General features: G+C 49.7%; 1 protein-coding gene across 3 annotated transcripts; it reads right to left on the reverse strand.

Moving 5' to 3' along the window:
- Positions 1 to 105: 105 nt before the first annotated feature.
- EEF2KMT (eukaryotic elongation factor 2 lysine methyltransferase) lies at positions 106 to 14,869 on the reverse strand. Of its 3 annotated transcripts, none has more exons than XM_064295554.1 (8): positions 14,748 to 14,869; positions 12,021 to 12,083; positions 7,577 to 7,657; positions 5,850 to 5,951; positions 3,120 to 3,253; positions 2,737 to 3,032; positions 1,423 to 1,572; positions 106 to 485 (listed from the first exon to the last, which is right to left on the reverse strand). In XM_064295554.1, the coding sequence occupies exons 1-8, from the start codon at positions 14,841 to 14,843 to the stop codon at positions 385 to 387; spliced, it is 1,023 nt and encodes a 340-aa protein (XP_064151624.1). In that variant the 5' UTR covers positions 14,844 to 14,869; the 3' UTR covers positions 106 to 384. The 3 variants fall into 3 exon arrangements, with proteins under 3 accessions (XP_064151624.1, XP_064151625.1, XP_064151626.1); XM_064295556.1 differs by having other exon boundaries at positions 375 to 485; positions 1,423 to 1,532; XM_064295555.1 differs by lacking the exon at positions 7,577 to 7,657.
- Positions 14,870 to 17,450: the final 2,581 nt, after the last annotated feature.

Below are 17,450 nucleotides of genomic sequence, written 5' to 3' on the forward strand. Positions count from 1 at the left end.
CTCCTAATATTTGGTTCCTGACTTGAGAACAGGCTGTTACATTGTTGGGGGTGGATGTACCATGTGTGAACACACTGGCTTCCTGACAAACGTGAGTGCTCAGGCTGGGGACAAACTTATTTGACGTTTTTATTTCCACAACTGAAATACTCATCTTTGAGCCAAAGTTCTCATTTCTAATTTATGGTGATTTGTAAACAATCAGAGCTGCTGGCAGGAAGGGCACCACCACACTTGGGCCAACACTGTATTTAATTACAACACTTTGTGGTTCCTGAATTGGAATTTAACACTCTTCAAAAATTTGCATCCAGTGAAAGGTTTATCAGCTTTTCCACGATGGTTTTTCCAGTCATGATTTAATCTTCAGAACTGCTGGGAGACCTACAGCATTAGTTTCAGCATTCCCATCTCTGAGGGCTTTTCGTAAGGAAATAGTTTCTGGTTGTGATGAGGCACTGCTTCCCATCGGATCCCAACCTGGCCTGGGGACAGAAAGCACACGCCTCACACAGGTGGTGTCATGACAGGACATGGCCTGTCAGTACAGGGCAGCCAGGATGGCTCTGGGCTGCATGTACGTGCATGTGCAAAGGTGTGTATATGTATAGGTGTGTGTGTATGTATATGTGTAGAGGTTTATATGTGTGTGTAAGTGTGTGTACATGTAGGGATGTGTGTGTAGGGCTGCCAGGCCTGAGGGCAGTGTCTGGCCTGCAGTGGGCCAGTCCAGGGCTGTCTGGCTGTGTAAATGGTTGGCCCTTTGCCCTGCCCTACAACCATCCTTGGCTCTTGCAGTTCCTCAGCACTCATTGCTCTGAGGCACTGCTCTAGGTGTGATGTTAGTTCACTGTGTTCACCTCTGAGGTGGGCGTTTCTAGTTCACAGATGGGGATACTGAGCCCAAGGAGGCTTTGCCGTGTGGGTGGAGGGACTGGCTTCAAGGCCTGTGCTCTCTGCTACCAGGTCCGCCATCACCCCCATCCTACACACAGGGGAACAGAGGCAGAAGGCTTACAGATGCTGCTGTCACACAGCAGAATAGCTCGCCACAGGCCTGCCATCACCATGCCATGCTGCCTCCCTTGACCTAAGTGTTTAGGCAGGCTGGCCTGAGCCCACCTGCTCACCAGCCCTGCCTCCTGCCCTAAGTGTTCAGGCACGCTGGCCCGAGCCCACCTGCTCACCATTCCTGCCTCCTACCCTAAGCACTCAGGCAGGCCAGCCTCAGCCCACCTGCTTACCAGCCCTCCCTCCTGCCTCCGCCACAGGATGGGGGTGCCACCAGCCCCGGTCATACTGGGTGTTGCTACGGAGCTGGTGGTGTGGGCTTCGGTACATTTTCCTAATTTCCACCTAACTGGAGTCCTCTGTGGGAACAGGGCAGGCCCGATGGTTCTCTCCTGTCTGGCAGGAGCTTACCTAGCTCGGCTGTGAATAGTCTGCACGTCTCCGGGTTCCGTATGGTGAAGGCAACGTAGGCATCCAGAGCTGGCCGGTCCTTCCGGCACGCCGAGAGCATCTGCAGCACCCTGACCAGGGAGAGGATGGTCTGTGGGCAGTACAGCACATCTACAAGGCAAAGCCAGAGCTTACCGCCTGGATGCCCTTGAAGGCTTCAAGATGGAGAGTGTGGCTTTGCTGCCCTTGTGCCTGGGGGCGGCGGCTGCATCAGATTTGTGTTTATTAAACTGAAAATCACTTGGGCAAAGAAGGAAAACCAGAGGAGAGAAAGAAGATACTGCAGCAAATGAAAAACCCTAGGACTGGGTGGTGTTCCTTTAAAGGGAGTCAATTCTTTGCTGACTGGCCTGTTTAGAAAATGCTGTAGACTATCTCTAATCTCTGTCTGCTGCAACCAGGGTGTGCTCATGCCTGCCTGCCAGACACATGCGGGGGAGGGACTGTCCCCCAGACCCATTGGGCTATGGGTTTCAGGTTGGTGGCCTTGGACAGCTGAGTGAGCTCAGCAGGGGGTGGGGTCTGCGAGTGGCCACACCAAATACCATCTTAGAGACACAGTTCTCACGCCACAAGTAGGTGGTTGCCTCCTGAGAGGGTTATGGACATGGACCAAGACACAGATGGGGACACCACAGGGATACAGACGTGGTGACAATGGGGACCCCAGAGCAGATGGGAGGTGAGGCCACACAGCAGCCTCCCCTGTCCAGTCCACCTAGTGCCTAGCTCAGGACTGGTGTGGGGATGCGCGGAGGAATTGGACACGGTCCTGGGAGAAGTGTGCTGTGCCCTGGGAAACTGAGCGAATAGGCTGCCGTGGCCATTCCCGCCCTACACCTGGAGATGGTGAGATGCCAGCGTCTCAAACGGGAGAGGAGGAGGGGTGGGGGGCCCATGGCTTCCCCCGAGATGTGGCTGCTCTGGCCATCTCATGCAGCTCTGGAGGGCGATGGAGATGCTTCCTCAGATGCTGTAGAGGGAAATCATGTCTGTCCACGCAGTGGGGGCCTGCCTGGTCAGCCAGCCTGGGGTGGCCCCTGTGGCCTGGTCTGTTAGGCTCAAGCCTTGCTGGGAAGAACTGGGGCACATGTCTACTAGAGCCTAGTGTGGCCACTGTCACAGACAAGCCCACTCTGCCTCTGACCTCGCCCTGGAGACAGACCCTTCAGTGGCTCTCCAGTGTCCCATGTCCCCCTGTCCTGGTGTGTCCACGGCTCCCTTTCCCTGAGCTGTGAGCTGGGTGAGCTGCTAGGAAGCCCAGGCTGGCAGTACCTGCTGCAATGACAATGTCTGGCTGGAAGGCAGAGAGCTGTGGGACTGTCACAAGGTCCCAGTCCAGGTGGGCCACAGTCACAGCAGGCTTCTCCAAGTCTGGGATGCCACACCCTGGGTGCTGCAAAAGGGGTGTGACACCTGGCTCTACAGACAGGCCATTTAGAAAGATGTTCTCTCGGAGCTGCTCCAGGACCCGGCCGTGATAGTCGCTGAAGACATATCCTTTGGGACGGCATGTCTTGCAAATGGCCAGGCCTGTGAGGCCGGCTCCGCTGCCGAGCTCCAGGACAGTCCTGGTGGAGAGGGGGAGACTCAGCATTGGCCATGGCATAGGGCAGACCTGCACGGGTGCCCCACTGCCTGGTGTGCCTAGCTGTCACCTGTCAATGAAGGCTGCCGGGTTCTCCATGGCCCACTCTGCAAGGTAGAGGGCGGCATCCCAGGTAATCAGGCCTGTGGTGCCGTGTGACACAATGGCTGTGCTCTCGGAGAGGGTGACCGCATCTCCGGAAGGCTGGACAGAGAGACAGGGAGAGAGGGCTTACCCAGTAACCAGAATAAAAGTAGCTGCTTCACATGGTGTTAAGCCACAATCAGTAAGGAGCTAAACCAGCTGTGGTCCACCCATACTGTAGATACCACTCAGCAGTAAACTTTCTAAAATGGTTTTCAGTAACTATATTGATGGGTAGTGTTAGCACTGTTCTTCTGAGATGGCTGTATGACTTATACAAGATGAAGTAATTATAATTAATTATGGACTATCTTAACTCTGTAGGTCCCTAGTTGGTGCAAACAGTTTGCTCTTGACTGCTAACTTAAAGGTTGGTGGTTCAAACCCACCCAACAGTTCTGCAGAAGAAAGACCATTAAGGTTACAGCCAAGAAAATTGTATGGAGTAGTTCTACTCTTGTCACATGGGGTTACCATGAGTCGGAATCGATGGCAACCAACAAAAGCAACATCTTCCCTATGCTGTTGAGAACCAGGATTTTCAGTGTAAAAGGAGATACAGAATAGAGAAGTTGAGGTGCTTCTGAACTAGAAACATTAGTATGAACTTATGAGATATTTTATCTTAAAAAGTACGAACACCTATCTCCATCCATATCCCTGCTGTATCCACTGGGAAGGACTACACAGCAGCAATGAACACCTCTACTGCCCAGATTGTGGCTTCTAAACACCATTTCCCACTAAAAGAAACCAGAGCTACTTAATGAAACGGCTGGGGCAGGAAATGTACAAGAGGAGTCTGACATAAGAGAAAGCCAAAAAACAAATAGGGTAACATCAAAAGAACTCGGAAGCCTGCCTGAAGTGGCCCTAAATAGGCTGTTTTGACCTGAGTAGGGCTAAGATTTGCAGTGGATTGAGCTGCTTCACGGGTGTGGGACCCTGAAAGCTGGGCAGAGAAAAGGGAAGACTCAAGCTTTTCCTGTATGATCAGTACCACTGGGTGAGCAAAGAGTGGGGGAGGGGAAGCACCTCCTTATAAAAGTATTCTGGCTAATAAATGAAGACAAAGCAACAGAATCAGAACACATTTCTGCATCCCCCAGTGGATGAATGGTCTGAGCACTGAGGATCCCTGACTGCTAACATCAAACAAGAGCAAAAAGCTGACAGTGCAGTGGTACAGTGGTAGAACTCTCGCCTTCCATGTGAAAGACCTGGGTTCGATTCTGAGCCAATGTACCTCGTGTGCAGTTACCACCTTCTATCAGTGGAGGTTTGCATTGAGCACCTGGCTGCTAACCTAAAGGTTCGCAGTTTGAACCTGCCGAGCAGCTCTGTGGAAGAAAGACCTGTCGATCTCCTCCTGTAAAGATCACAGCCTAGAAAGCCCTATGGGACAGTTCTACTTTGTAACACATGGGGTCGTCATAAATCGGAATAGACGTGCTGGCACCCAAAACAACAACATGATGCTGAAGTTTTCAGCAGAGCTTTCAGATTAAGATGGACTAGGAAGAAAGGCCTGGTGATCTACTTTTGAAAATCAGCCAATGAAAACCCTATGGATTACAATGGTCCAACCCGCAACTGATCATGGGAATGGTGCAGGACTGGGCCATATTTTGTTCCACAGTGCATGGTGCACCATCAGTTGGGGTCCGACTCAACAGCAGCTAACAACATGTGCCTCCTAGAACCCCATGTTGTGTTCTTGCTGAAGTGAGTGAGCAGGCTGTGTGTGACCGCACAGTGATGGTGGCAGAGGACATCGAGGAGAGACAGCTGTCCAGCACATTCGTCTACCAGGGATTTGCTAAGGACGGGGTGCCAGGTCCTTTCCTAAGCAATTAACGTTCATTATCCAATTTAACCCCTCTAAGGAAACCCTAGTGTCATAGTGGTTAAGTGCTACAGCTGCTAACCAAAGGGTCGACAGTTTGAGTCCGCCAGGCACTCCTTGGAAACTCTATGGGGCAGTTTTACTCTGTTCTATAGTGTCAATATATATGTCGGAATCAACAGAATGGCAAAGGTTTTTTTAAGGTTAAAACAAACCAAACCCGTTGCCATTGAGTTGATTCTGATGCATAGTGACCCTATAGGACAGTAATCTTTACAGAAGCAGCTCACCACGTCATTCTCCCACAGAGCAGCTGGAGGGTTCGAACCACCTATCTTTGGGTTAGCAAGCCAAGTGCTTAACCACTTTACCACCAAGGCTCCTAACAGAGGTGATACCAAAAAAAAAAAACAAAAAAACCCAAACCCACTGCTGTTGAGTCTGTTCCAACTCACAGTTACCCTAGAGGACAAAGTAGATCTGCACCACAGGGTTCTGAAGGCTGTAAATCTTTACCGAAGTAGACTGCTGCATCTTTCTCCCATGGAGCAGCTCGTAGGTTCAAGTGGCTGACCTTTCTGTTTGCAGCCAAGTGCTTAACCACTGAGCCATCAGGGCTCCTTCCCCCATAAGGTAGGTACTATTACTTATTGAAATACTTAGTTTGCAGATGAAAAAACTGAGGCTAACTGACCATAGAGCTGATGAGTCAAGATTTGGCCTCATGTGGGACTGACTGGAGCCTGAGTTTTTAACTGTCAGGGAAGGACCCATGTCTGGTGTGTGTAGGGTAGGGTGCATGGCTTGTACCAGCAAATAGCTCCGGTGGCACTGGGTGGACTCCTCAGCAGTCAAGACCTCTGCCAAAGCCTCGTACAGCTCGTCCAAGGGCTCCGAGTGAACAGCCTCGTGCTGGGGACAGACAGGACAAGAGCTTCAGCCAAGAGGTTTACCCTTCATGAATAAAACAAATGCTCTGCCTGCCTGCCTGCCTTTACTCTGATCTGTAGAAAGACCTGGGTGATTTTTACCCGGTTTGGAGGTAGATTTGAGATGGGCTGACTTAACATAAAGGCCCCTAGGTGGCACAAATGGTTTGCACTTGACTTACCCTCTGCCACTGAGTCGGTTCTGACTTCTAGTGACCCTGTACGGCAGGGCAGAACTGCTGACTAGGGATTTCAAGGCAGTAATCTTTACAGGGAAACCCTGGTGGCAAAGTGGATAAGTGCTATGGCTGCTACCCAAAAGCTCAGCAGGTCAAATCCACCAGGTGCTTCTTGGAAACTCTATGGGGCAGTTCAACTCTGTCCTGTAGGGTCGCTAGGAGTCAGAATTGACTCGATGGCAACGGGTAATCTTTACAGAAGCAGACTGCCACATCTTCGTCCTGTGACCTTTTGGTTAGCAGCCGAGCACCTAAACACTGTGCCACCAGGGCTCCTTTGCACTCGAGTACTAACCTAAAAAGGTTGGTGATTTGAACTTACCCAGCAGTACCATGAAAGAAAGCCCTGGTGATCTGCTTCTGTAAAGATTACAGCCAAGAAAACCCTATGGAAAATTTCTGTATTCTGTAGCACATGGGGTCGCCATGAGTCGGAATGGACTAGATGACAACGGGTTTGACTTAACATAGGCCACCTGGTATATAAAACATTCATGTGGTGGGGGGCCTGGGGACACCTCAAAGAGAGGTATAGTCACCCCCCAGGGCAGCAGAAACTGGGGATCCATGACAGCCAAATGAGTACCAGGCAAGTGCCCCAAGGACGGGCACCCCTAATTCAGGGTGTGGTTTTCACTGAGCCAATTCCCATTGGCTTCCTGGGGAACAACAGGGGAATTCATCTGATGAAGGTCCTGCTTCTCCTGGGTGGTGATGGGGAGATCCCCTTGGGGACTAAATAGATGGGGTGAAGGAAGCTAGGACTGCTCTGTTTGCTAAGCCTGGGCAAGGCATTCAGTGGCCAACTGCACCAGATCTGCTACTGACCATGGAGGGGTTGCCTCTGTGAAGTCCAGTCTAATGGAACCCCAACAAGATTAGGCTCCTCCTTAAAAAGCCATCCTGTATCAGCCAGGAAAAGAGCCCACAGCAGGTAGCTCAGTGGGGAGAACATATAGGGGAACTAGTTACAAGGGGATCAGAAGAGCTAAAAAATTCCAAACGGGTCAGTGAGGCAGTCTGGAGATTCCTGAAGGCAGGAACTACTGAGCCCCCTGGGCTGGAGGAACAGAAGTGTGCAGGGGCAGGGGCTGCTGGTGAGAATGAGCCCGCAGGTTGGGAGCTGGAACCCCACAGGAGACACAGCTGCTGGGAACCCAGCAGAGAGGAAGAAGTACGCCAGCCTCTCCCTCCCTCCAGCCCTCCGTTGCCTCCCATTGGTCAAACCAGATGGAAGCCAGTTTCAAGGGAGCCAGTTTTATGTGTATGACAGGGACTTGAAGACAGGCAAAGGACAGCAGACGGCCATATCTGGAGGCCAGCCGAGTCCCCAGTGCCGTCAGCTGCCAGAGGAGCTGCCATTACTGACCTTCTTGATGAGCTCCGAGAGAAAGTAGCGCACAAACTTGGCTGACGGGGGGTGCTTCACACACAGGGGGTGCTTCACAGTCTATAGCAGAGGATGAGATGCTGACTGCCAGGAAGACCCCTCCTGAAGGCTCCCATGACCTTCAATCTTCAAGCGAATATACTGACAAACCCCAAAGTTCCCTGATCCCTCCCCACCGATGACAAAGATAGGGTCAGGCCACAAAGACTTTTGTCCACTGGTATCTCTAACTCATTTGTCTTAGTCACCTAGTGCTGCATAACACAACCACTCAAGTGGGTGGTTTTAAAGAACAGAAATTAATTTTCTTACAGTTCTGGAGGCTAAAAGTCTACATCAGAGTCCGGGCTGTGCCAGCTCCTTCCTTGTTGATAGTTCTGGGTGTTCCTTGGTTGCTCGGCTTGTAGATAATCCTCACATGACATCTGTCTTACCCCAGTGTGTGTCTCTGTGTCTAATTGGGGGCTTCAAACCAGTTTATTCTTGTTTGAACCCCTGCTGAAAATCTGCATTTCTAACAAGTTGCCTGCTGAGAATTTGCGTTTCTAACAAGTTCCCAGGAAGTTACATATAAAAATCACCTTGGGATCTTGTTAAAATGCAGATTCTGATTCAGTATATCTGGGATGGAAATGCAACCAGTTTGAAGCCCTGGTCAAATCTGCTCTTATAAGTCAGAAGTGATTGGGTTTAAAACCCACCATACTCGGATATGATTTAATTAACATAACAAAGAAAATCTGTTTCCAAACAGGACCACACCCACAGGTACAGGAGTTAGGTCTCCAGCACATTTTTGGGGGGACACAATTCAATCCATGACAGCATTTTAAACTTTCTTAAAGCACGTTTTTTTTCCCTCTACAACTGCACAAACTTGAAGGTATTTCTAAGGCCTCTTTTGGGGAGGAACATGGGGGCTGTGGACTCAAGCTCAGGCCCCTTTGCAGGGGGGGCCAGTGTGAACTGGAGTTTGTGGCAAGGACATCTGTCAGCTGTATCTGGCTTTGTGGAAAGGTGAGAGCCCAGCCAGTGGAAACCAGGCAGGCATGGGGTAGGCATGGACCAAAGGCATAAGAACGCTGTAGTCAGGGCCTGTGGCCTGGGGGGGCTACAGATCCTACCCCAGGGCACCATCCAGGGCTCTCTGGTTGGGTGGATTAGGTTTTAAAGTAGCAGTTCTACCCCGTCTGTCAGTTTGTTGTACTGTGGTACAACAAACAAGCTATGCCACTGCTATTTCAAGTACCAGTAGGGTCATCCACGGTGGACAAGTTTCAGTGGAGCCTCCAGACTAAGACAGACTAGGAAGGAAGGCCTTCCAAAAATTAGCCATTGAAAACCCTATGGATACTATCCCCTGAAGTCACTGTTAAACCAAACATAGTTTAATTAGAAAAGACTCTGTCTTGAGCATTATGCTCTTTTAAAGAATTACCTACATGAGATGAAACTGACAACAGCAACTTGAAAGGTTAGATGAGAAGCTTAGGGGGTAATGAGGTGGTGTTGATGATTAAACAGTTCGGAAAAGGATATTGAGAAAGGTGGCACAACTTGAAGAAAGTAACCATCAATGTCACTGAATTTTGCATGTGAAAACTGTTGAATTGATGTTTTGCAAAAAAAAAAAAAATACACCTTTCACCCTGAAAAAAAGAAAACCCTATGGATCACAATAGAATATTGTCTGATACGGTGCTGGAAGATGAGTCCCCTAGGTTGGAAGGCAGTACAATAGCTACAACAGTGGACCGGAGCATACCAATGATTGTGACGATGGCACAGGACCAGGCAGCATTTCAGTTATACGTAAGGACGTCATGAGTCAGAGCAGACTCGACGGCGGTAACAAAAACCACCCTGCATTTTATGCTCTACCACGTACGGTGTGATGTTTGGGGGGGAAACCAGAGTGGGCCACAGGATAGTGACCTCAGATACTTCTGTGTTCACAGTTCTGAGCTATGTGACTGCTCCAACAGTCTACCCTTTCTATGGTGTGTCTTTTCTGTGTTGTAGCTTTGTAGATATTCTCCGTTCACCCTCTAGGACACGAATTCTGAACCTGGGCTCCTTGGATGGACTTGGTGGTTGGAGGGGGTGGGACTATGACTCCTCTGAATTGTATGCAAAATATGTCCAAATTTGTCCTTCTGGTGCATCTCCCCCCGCCTCCACCAGAATCCATAGCTTTTGATTTTCAGAAAGGTTTATGATTCTTTTGAGTTGAATTATATCCCCCCAAAAGACATGAAGTCCTAACCCCTGGTCCCAGTGAATGTAACCTTGGAAACAGGGTCTTTGCAGATGTAATCAGGTAACCTGAGGCCATACTGCAGAAGGCTGAGCCTGATCCAATGACTGGTGCCCTTATAATAAAAACAGAAGAGACACAGAGACAGAGACATGGAGGGAAAGCGGCCTGAAAATGGAGGCAGAGATTGGAGTGATGCATCTACAGGTCAAGGAATGCCAGTGGTTGCCAGGAACCACCATAAACTAGGGAAAGGCAAGGAAGGATCCTCCCCTGGAAGCTTCAGGGAGAACATGGCTCTGCTGACGCCTTGATTTTGGATGTTTAGCCTCCAAGGCTGTGAGAGAATAAATTTCTGTTGTGTTAAGCTGCACGCCTATGGTAGTTTGCTACTGCAGCCCCGGGAGACTAAGACGTTGACCCTCAGTACCAGGATGCAGTGTGTTCTGTCCTTGAACCACACGGCCAAGGTCAGGGTGGGGTCACGTCAGCCAGAGTGGTGGTCCCACCTCTAAGCCATGCCCAGATGCACCTTAGAATCCAAATCCCACCTCTCCCAAATCCCACCATCAACACCAGAAGGGAGATGAATGGGCAGAGTCGCCTCCTATTTTCTCCATAAATGTGAAGAAGGAAATTTTAGATCAGCTACCAAATGTCTGCACCCATCACCTCAGTTCTCACTGAGGATGGTTTAAAAGACATTCCTTGGCTTTCCTCCCCACATGCAGGTTTTTGTATACTCTGAGGTCTTCACCTAAGAAACAAAAGAGGCAGAGCTATCTGAGGAGGTGGCACCAGAACGTGGTGCTGACAGACAAGTGGTTTCCTTCAACAAATGCACTCACTGCACCTGGCATGTCTTCACAATAAGTGAGGAGGCTGAAGACGTGTCCCTGTGAGCCTGTGACTCTTGAACTGTTTCCGTCCAGTCAACTCTGGCCCCATGAGCATCAGAGTTGAACTGAGCCATAGAATTATAGAATTCTTCTATAATTCATTTTTTGTTGTTGTTGAGAATATACACAGCAGAACGTACACCAGTTCAATGGCTTTTATATGTATAACTCAGTGATGCTGATTACATTCTTTGAGTTCTGCAACCATTCTCATCCTCCTTTTCTGAGTTGTTCTTCCTGCACTTCTTAGTTATCGAGTGTTGGTATAACAGAAATACCACAAGTGGGTGCTTTAACAAACAGAAGTTTATTCTCTCAGAGTTTAGGAGGCTAGAAGTCTGAATTCAGGGCACCAGCTCTAGGGGAAGGCTTTTTCTCTCTGTTGGCTCAGGGGGAAGGTCCCTGTCATCAATCTTTCCCTTGTCTAGGAGCTTTTCAGCAAAGGGACCCTGGGTCCAAAGGACATGCTGTTCTCCTGGCTCTTGTTTCTTGAGGTCCCCCATGTCTATCTGCTCACTTCTCTCTTTCATATCTCAAAAGAGATTGGCTTAAAACACAACCTAATCTTGTGGACTGAGTCCTGCCTCATTAACTGCCTCTAATCCTGCCTCGTTAAAATCATAGAGGTAGGATTTACCGCACATAGGAAAATCACATAACAAAATGGTGATCACACAATACTGAGAATCATGGCCTAGCCAAACTGACACACATTTTGGGGGGACATAATTCAGTCCATAACACCCAGTAACATAAACTCACTGCCCCCTAAGTTTCCCAGTAATCTCTCAAGTTGTTGTTGTCAATTTGATACCTTAGATTTTAAAAGAACAATGCTCAAGACATTCTTTACTAGTTAAGCTAAACTAGTGTTGGATTTTAAGAAGACTTCAGGCGTTATTTTTGGTTTAAGGTCTAAAGATAATCTCAGGGCAACAGTTTTGGGGGTTCATCCAGCCTCAGTGGCTCCAGAGTGTCTGGATTCCATGAGAATTTGAAATTCTGTTCTGCATTTCCCCCCTTTTGATCAGGTTTCTTTTATAGAATATTTAACCAAAATGTTCAGTAATGGTAGCTGGGCACCATTTAATTTTTCTGGTCGCATGGCAAATGCTCCCCACAGGGTTTTCAATGCTGATTTTTCAGAAGCAGATGACGAGGCCTTTCTTCCAAGGTGTCTCTGGGTGGACTTGAACTGCCAACCTTTTGGTTAGCAGCCGAGTGCCTTAACCGTGTGTACCACTCCAGGATTCCCTGTAACTCTTACCTTCTGCAAAATATCCAGTAGCAGCTGAGAATCTGACGAATCCCTTAACTTCTCTTCTAGGCTCTATTTGGAGGAGAGTTTAAAAGAGAGACAGGGGTGTCAAGGGCATTTCATAGGGACGTTAAACATGCAATGACACATGTTGGCAAGGTGCTTAAGTGGTCCCTCCCTAGGGACTTGAAGCCAATCAGAACTGGAAGCTCCAGCAGCTCAGAGCCTGACCTTGTGACATCATGGACGAACCTGGGTGTGTCAAAGGAGGCTTGCCAGAAGGCAGACTCGTGGCTCATGTTAGCCCTGGGTCACATACCAGGTACACAGCTGAACTGGTTGGCCAGGAAGCTTACTGCAGACTTGATCTCAGAGCTCACACAGAAATATACAACATGCCAGGCCTGGTTATGCTGTTGTCTTACAGGTGACTCGAGCCCAGTAGCTCATTCTGGCTCGAGTCAGGCCAACTTTCTCAGCTGGCACGTGACATGAGGTAAGCCACTTCATTTCCCCAGAGCTCCTTGTTGTTGCTGTTGTATGTCGTCAAGTCGATTCCAACTCATAGCAACCCCATGTGACAGAGTGGAACTGCCCCATAGGGTTTTCTTCATTGCAATCTTTAAGTGAGTGGGTTTGCACTGCCAACCTTTTGGTTAGCAGCTGAGCACTTAACTGCTGTGGCACCAGGGCTCCATGCCCTAAAAAGCCCCCTTTGGCTAACCTCATTTCCTGCCACCCCTGCCCATTCCCCTCCAGCTATACCGGCCTCCCCGCTATTCCTCAAACATGACAGGCTTGTTTCCACCACAGGGCCTTTGCATGTACTGCTCCCCAAGACTTTCCCATGGCTGGCCACTCAAATGTTGCCTCTTTGAGGAAGCCTTCCTTGACTCTTCTACTTTGATGAATCTTTCTCTCTCTTCCCCGCAAATTACCCAATTTGACACCTCCCTGTTTTATTGACTTTACAGGCATTCTCATCACCTGATATTTTCTTGTTTATCTGTTTACGTGATTGTTCTCTGCCTCTCCTGGGCAAGCAGGCCCTTTTTGTATGGCTGATCCCTGGCTCACAGAAGGCACTGAGTGGGTGCTTCCATACTCAGAACACCTTGACAACAGCCCTATGAGGTACATATTATTTACGTCTCCACTATACCAAGCAAATAACTAAGGCACAGTGAGATGCAGCCACTTGCCCAGGGTCAAACAGCTACATGTGATAGGGCCCAGGATCCAACGCAGGTAGCTGCCTCCCGGTGTGGCTCTGACCACTGCACTCTACTTCTTTCCTAATCAAACATGAAGGATATAATAAGGGTACCTACCTTATTGAGGAGCCCTGGTGGTGTGCTGGTTAAGAGTTCAGGCTGCTAAGCAAAAGGTCGGCAGTTCCAACCCATCGGTCACCCCTTGGAAACCCCATGGGGCAGTTCTACTTTGTCCTATGGGGTGGCTATAAGTTGGAATTGACTTGAGGGCAATGGGTTACAAGTTTACCTGATTGGGCATTTTGGGCAAGCTGAAGTTAGCATCTGGCATGTGGTGCCTAGCACATAGAAAACATTCATTTCATGGGAACAATTATAGTGGATATTGAATGGGGACCCATGGATGCTACTACAAAGGTTCAAATTAGGGGTTAAAAAAGGCACACATTCCTTACGGACAGGAAATGATGTCTCAGAAGGCTAAATGTTTACGCTGATGAAATAACACAAACAACTAACCAATATTCTGCAGGATGGGGTCCACAGGGGAAGAATGTGTACTCAAACAGAATCATTCCAAGGAGCTTGCTTGGCACAGGAATTATGAAGGAAGTGCTGTCCATTAGAGGCCTGTCTGCAGCCACCTGCCTGTGTCCAGGCGGCAGGACCCCAGGCCACCCTCTTGTCCCCCCCCCACCCGACCCTGGCCCCTTTTGTACCCTGGTGGCACAATGGTTAAGGGCTGGACCGCTAACTGAAAGGTTGGTGGTTCTAACCCACCAGCAGCTCCGCTGGAGAAAGACGTGGCGGCCTGCTTCTGTATAGATTTACAGCCTTGGAAACCCTATGGGGCAGTTCTACTCTGTCCTGTAGGGTCGTTGAGTCGGAATCGATTTGTCAGCAACGGGTACTGCATCCCTTCCACCACAGGCAAAGCTAAGAGCCTCACGTTGCCTCTTGGATGACTTAGTCCAATACCTGATCATTCAGATGAGAGCACTGAGGCTGGGGTCTGGGACCCGGCCAAGGCCACAAAGCAGCGGCTTCCCTTCCCAATGATCCGGAGGATAAATGGCTTAAACTAAAATTCATGAAAATAACCGTGAACTGTCTGTAGCCCCTGGAAACCAGACCAGAAAACAGTGCGTCGCCGGAAAAAGGGCCCTGGGAGGAATCCGTCAATCCCTGGGGCTCCGTTGACGAGTCAAAGTGGGGGTTACCAAGGGGCCGGTTCCAGGGGAACCGAGCAACTCCTGGAAGGAGCCCAGAGTGAAAGCAGCGGCCGAGTGCTGGCTTGTTGCGAACGCTACCAGCTCGCGGCGCCCAGCCTTGCAGGGACACCGGACGCCGCGCGTCCTCTCGGCTACGCCCGGGGACAAAGGACCCGGACGCACGTTTCTGACCCTGGAGGGAGGCGAGGCCGGTGCGAGCTCACGTGGCAGGAGAGCGCGGGGTACTTGGGCCCAGCTGCTGAGACATCTCCCCCCGCCCCGCTCCCCAGTCCCCGCGCCCCGCTGCCCACCTGCCAGGGGAAGGAGCGCAGTGCGCGCGCAGCCAGGAAGCGGCGCTCGAAGCTCTGCAGCAGGCCCGGGGCCTCGGCTCTCTCCTCTGGCACCATGGCCCGGCGAGGCCGGCCGGCGTAGCCCGGGAGACGGGGCGGAAGCGAGCCCGGCCCGAGAGGCGGGGCTCAGGCCGGGGGGCGGGGAGGCGATAGGCGGGGCTTGGGGCGGGGCCCGACTCTGTGCTCGAGTCCTGGGAGGTGGTGCTTGGGAGCGGAACTCAGAGCCCAGGGGGCGGGCTATGGAGGCGGGGCTTGTGAGCGGAAAGCGGGACTAGGGGTGGGTGGGCAGTGCGACCAGGGCTCCTGCACCTGAGAAGGTCTTGGCAGGGGCCACACGGTCAGCACGTGGGTCGGGAGGCCTAACTCAACCCTACTCCCTCCTCAACGCTGCCTTTGTGAGAACCGGTGGGAGGGAGCCTTACTGCCCTACCTGCCCAGCGCTAGTCCGAGGGCGCGATGCAGGCTCAGGCCATCCCCGCTCTTTCTGTCCTTGGAGAAGGGCATCAAGGTAGGAGGGTCCCCCTCCCCAGCCTTTGTGTCTGCCCCTGCGTTCATCAAGCACTTGTTAAGCACTGTCAGGCCCTGGGCATGCAGGAGTGAGAACAACCAGGCGTGGTTCTTGCCCTCCAGGGGTCCAGGGTCTTGTGCGGCAAGCAGACATTGAACTAATTGGTCGTGGTAGTTGCCACTGAGTGGACTCGGACTCAGAGTCACCCCATGTGTGGAGAGCAGAACTGCTGCATAGGATTTTCAAGGCCTGTCTTGGGAGGTGCCTCTGGGTGGGTTTGAACCACCGGCATCCATTCGGCTAGTAGCCCAGCGCTTAACCGTTTGTGCCACCCAGGGGATCCATTGGACTAATTATCCCCCAAATAAATATAAGAACAAAGGCGGTGTCTGCTGTGAAGGCAAGCAAGTGGAACCATGAGGGCTGGTCTTACAGGAGGAGTTTTGACCTTGCAGAAAGAAATCTGAAAATAGAGTAGGCGTTGGTTCCTGGGATCTGTGTGTGTACAGAGGTTGAGATGGGGAGAGTGGGGAAGAAAAAAGTAATTCTTTTCAATTCCACGTTATTGTGTCTTGAAGTGGAAGGCAGTGCAGTTAGCAACCCACTGGTTCTGCCTCTGAAATATGAACTGTGTTCAAAGTCTGAAACGTTTACCTTAACAAACCTTTCGTAAAACTCCGTTTGGAAGAGCCCCGAGAGTTAATTTGTTAAATATACATGCAGAAAGTAGATGAGGGGACAGATTAAATCTTATTACTACTTTCAGATGAGAAACACTTAAGCCCTACTCAGCTATGACAACAAGAGAGGGGAATTAATTCCGATGGAATGCAGTTATTCTCTCATATTTATTATTCCTCCACCAGTAGCAAGTGAGCCCACAACTTGACCTTCCCCCCTCCAAAAAATGTGTCTTTTATTTCCTGAACGCTGTTGATTTGGATTTAAATTATCATTAAACAAACTGTTAAATCAAACATTTTAAATAAATTAAAATATTAAGAAATAATGTTATTTAAATTGCTGGTCAATAAATTTAAATAACATTGGTCATTGCTGTGTTTTTGCATGGAATCAATGGTTTCTGGGTTTGAGATATTGCAGAGACCAAAATCAAACCCACTGCCATCGAGTCAGTTGTGACTCAATGCAAGTCTATAGGACAGAGTAGAACTTCTGCATAGGGTTTCCAAGACTAATCTTCATGGAAGCCGATTGCCACATCTTTCTCTAGTGGAGTGGTTAGTGGGTTCGAACTGTTGACGTTTTGGTTAGCAGCGAGCGCTTTAACCACTGTACCCATAGGGCTCCTGTGAGACATTGCATAAATTCTCTTAATCACAGTATCCTGAGAGAGTCACTGACGTAAGAGGAGGAGTCCTAACCCACGCTGGGTTGTGGTTGTTAAAGAGTGCTGGCTTCAGAGCTGGGTCAAGACCACTGATTTGCTTTTGCTGTTTTGATCAGCTCTCTGCCTGCTGTAGACAATGGGAACGGGTTAGTTAAATTCATGAATACAGAGCTTATTCTATTAATACATATAATGATGGTGATGATTATAGCTGCAGTAGTGTTGGACTCATGGTGACTTTATGAACAACAGAATGAAACGCTGCCCGATTCTGCATCATCCTCATGATCACCAACATGCTTGAGTTCACTGTTATGGCTACTGTGTCAGTCCATCTCACTTAGGGTCTCTCTTGCCCTTGCTGGCCCTCTACTTCACTAAACATGATGTCCTTCTCCAGTGAATGGTCCGTCCTGATGAGATGGACAGTGTTTAGTTGTGATCCACAGAGTTTTCATTGGCTACTTTATGGAAGCAGATTGCCAGGCCTTTCTTCCTAGTCTGTCTTAGTCTGGAAGCTCTCCTGAAACCTGTCTACCATAGGTGACCCTGCTGATATTTGAAATACTGGTGGCATAACTTCCAGCATCATAGTAACACACAAGCCACCACAGTATGGCAGACTGACGGATGGGTGTTGGAATAATACACATAACCAGAAAAAGCAGTTGTTGTCAAGTCAATTCCAACTCACAGTGACCCTATAGGGCAGAGTAGAACTGCCCATAGAGCTTCCAAGGCTGTAATCTTTATGGAAGCAGATTGCAACATCTTTCTCCAGAGATGCTGCTGGTGGGTTTGAACT

Source organism: Loxodonta africana, chromosome 12, assembly GCF_030014295.1.
Source record: "Loxodonta africana isolate mLoxAfr1 chromosome 12, mLoxAfr1.hap2, whole genome shotgun sequence".
Classification (NCBI taxonomy): Eukaryota; Metazoa; Chordata; class Mammalia; order Proboscidea; family Elephantidae; genus Loxodonta; species Loxodonta africana.

Bases quoted from the DNA above. Each gene is read 5' to 3' on its own strand.
- EEF2KMT (XM_064295554.1), bottom strand. From the start codon at position 14,843: ATGGTGCCAGAGGAGAGAGCCGAGGCCCCGGGCCTGCTGCAGAGCTTC. The intron at 3,254-5,849 runs GTACAAGCCATG...CTCTCTGTCCAG, and splicing joins GCCACCGGAGCTATTTGCTG to CCTTCCGGAGATGCGGTCAC. The intron at 486-1,422 runs GTAAGCTCCTGC...TTCTGTCCCCAG, and splicing joins ACTATTCACAGCCGAGCTAG to GCCAGGTTGGGATCCGATGG.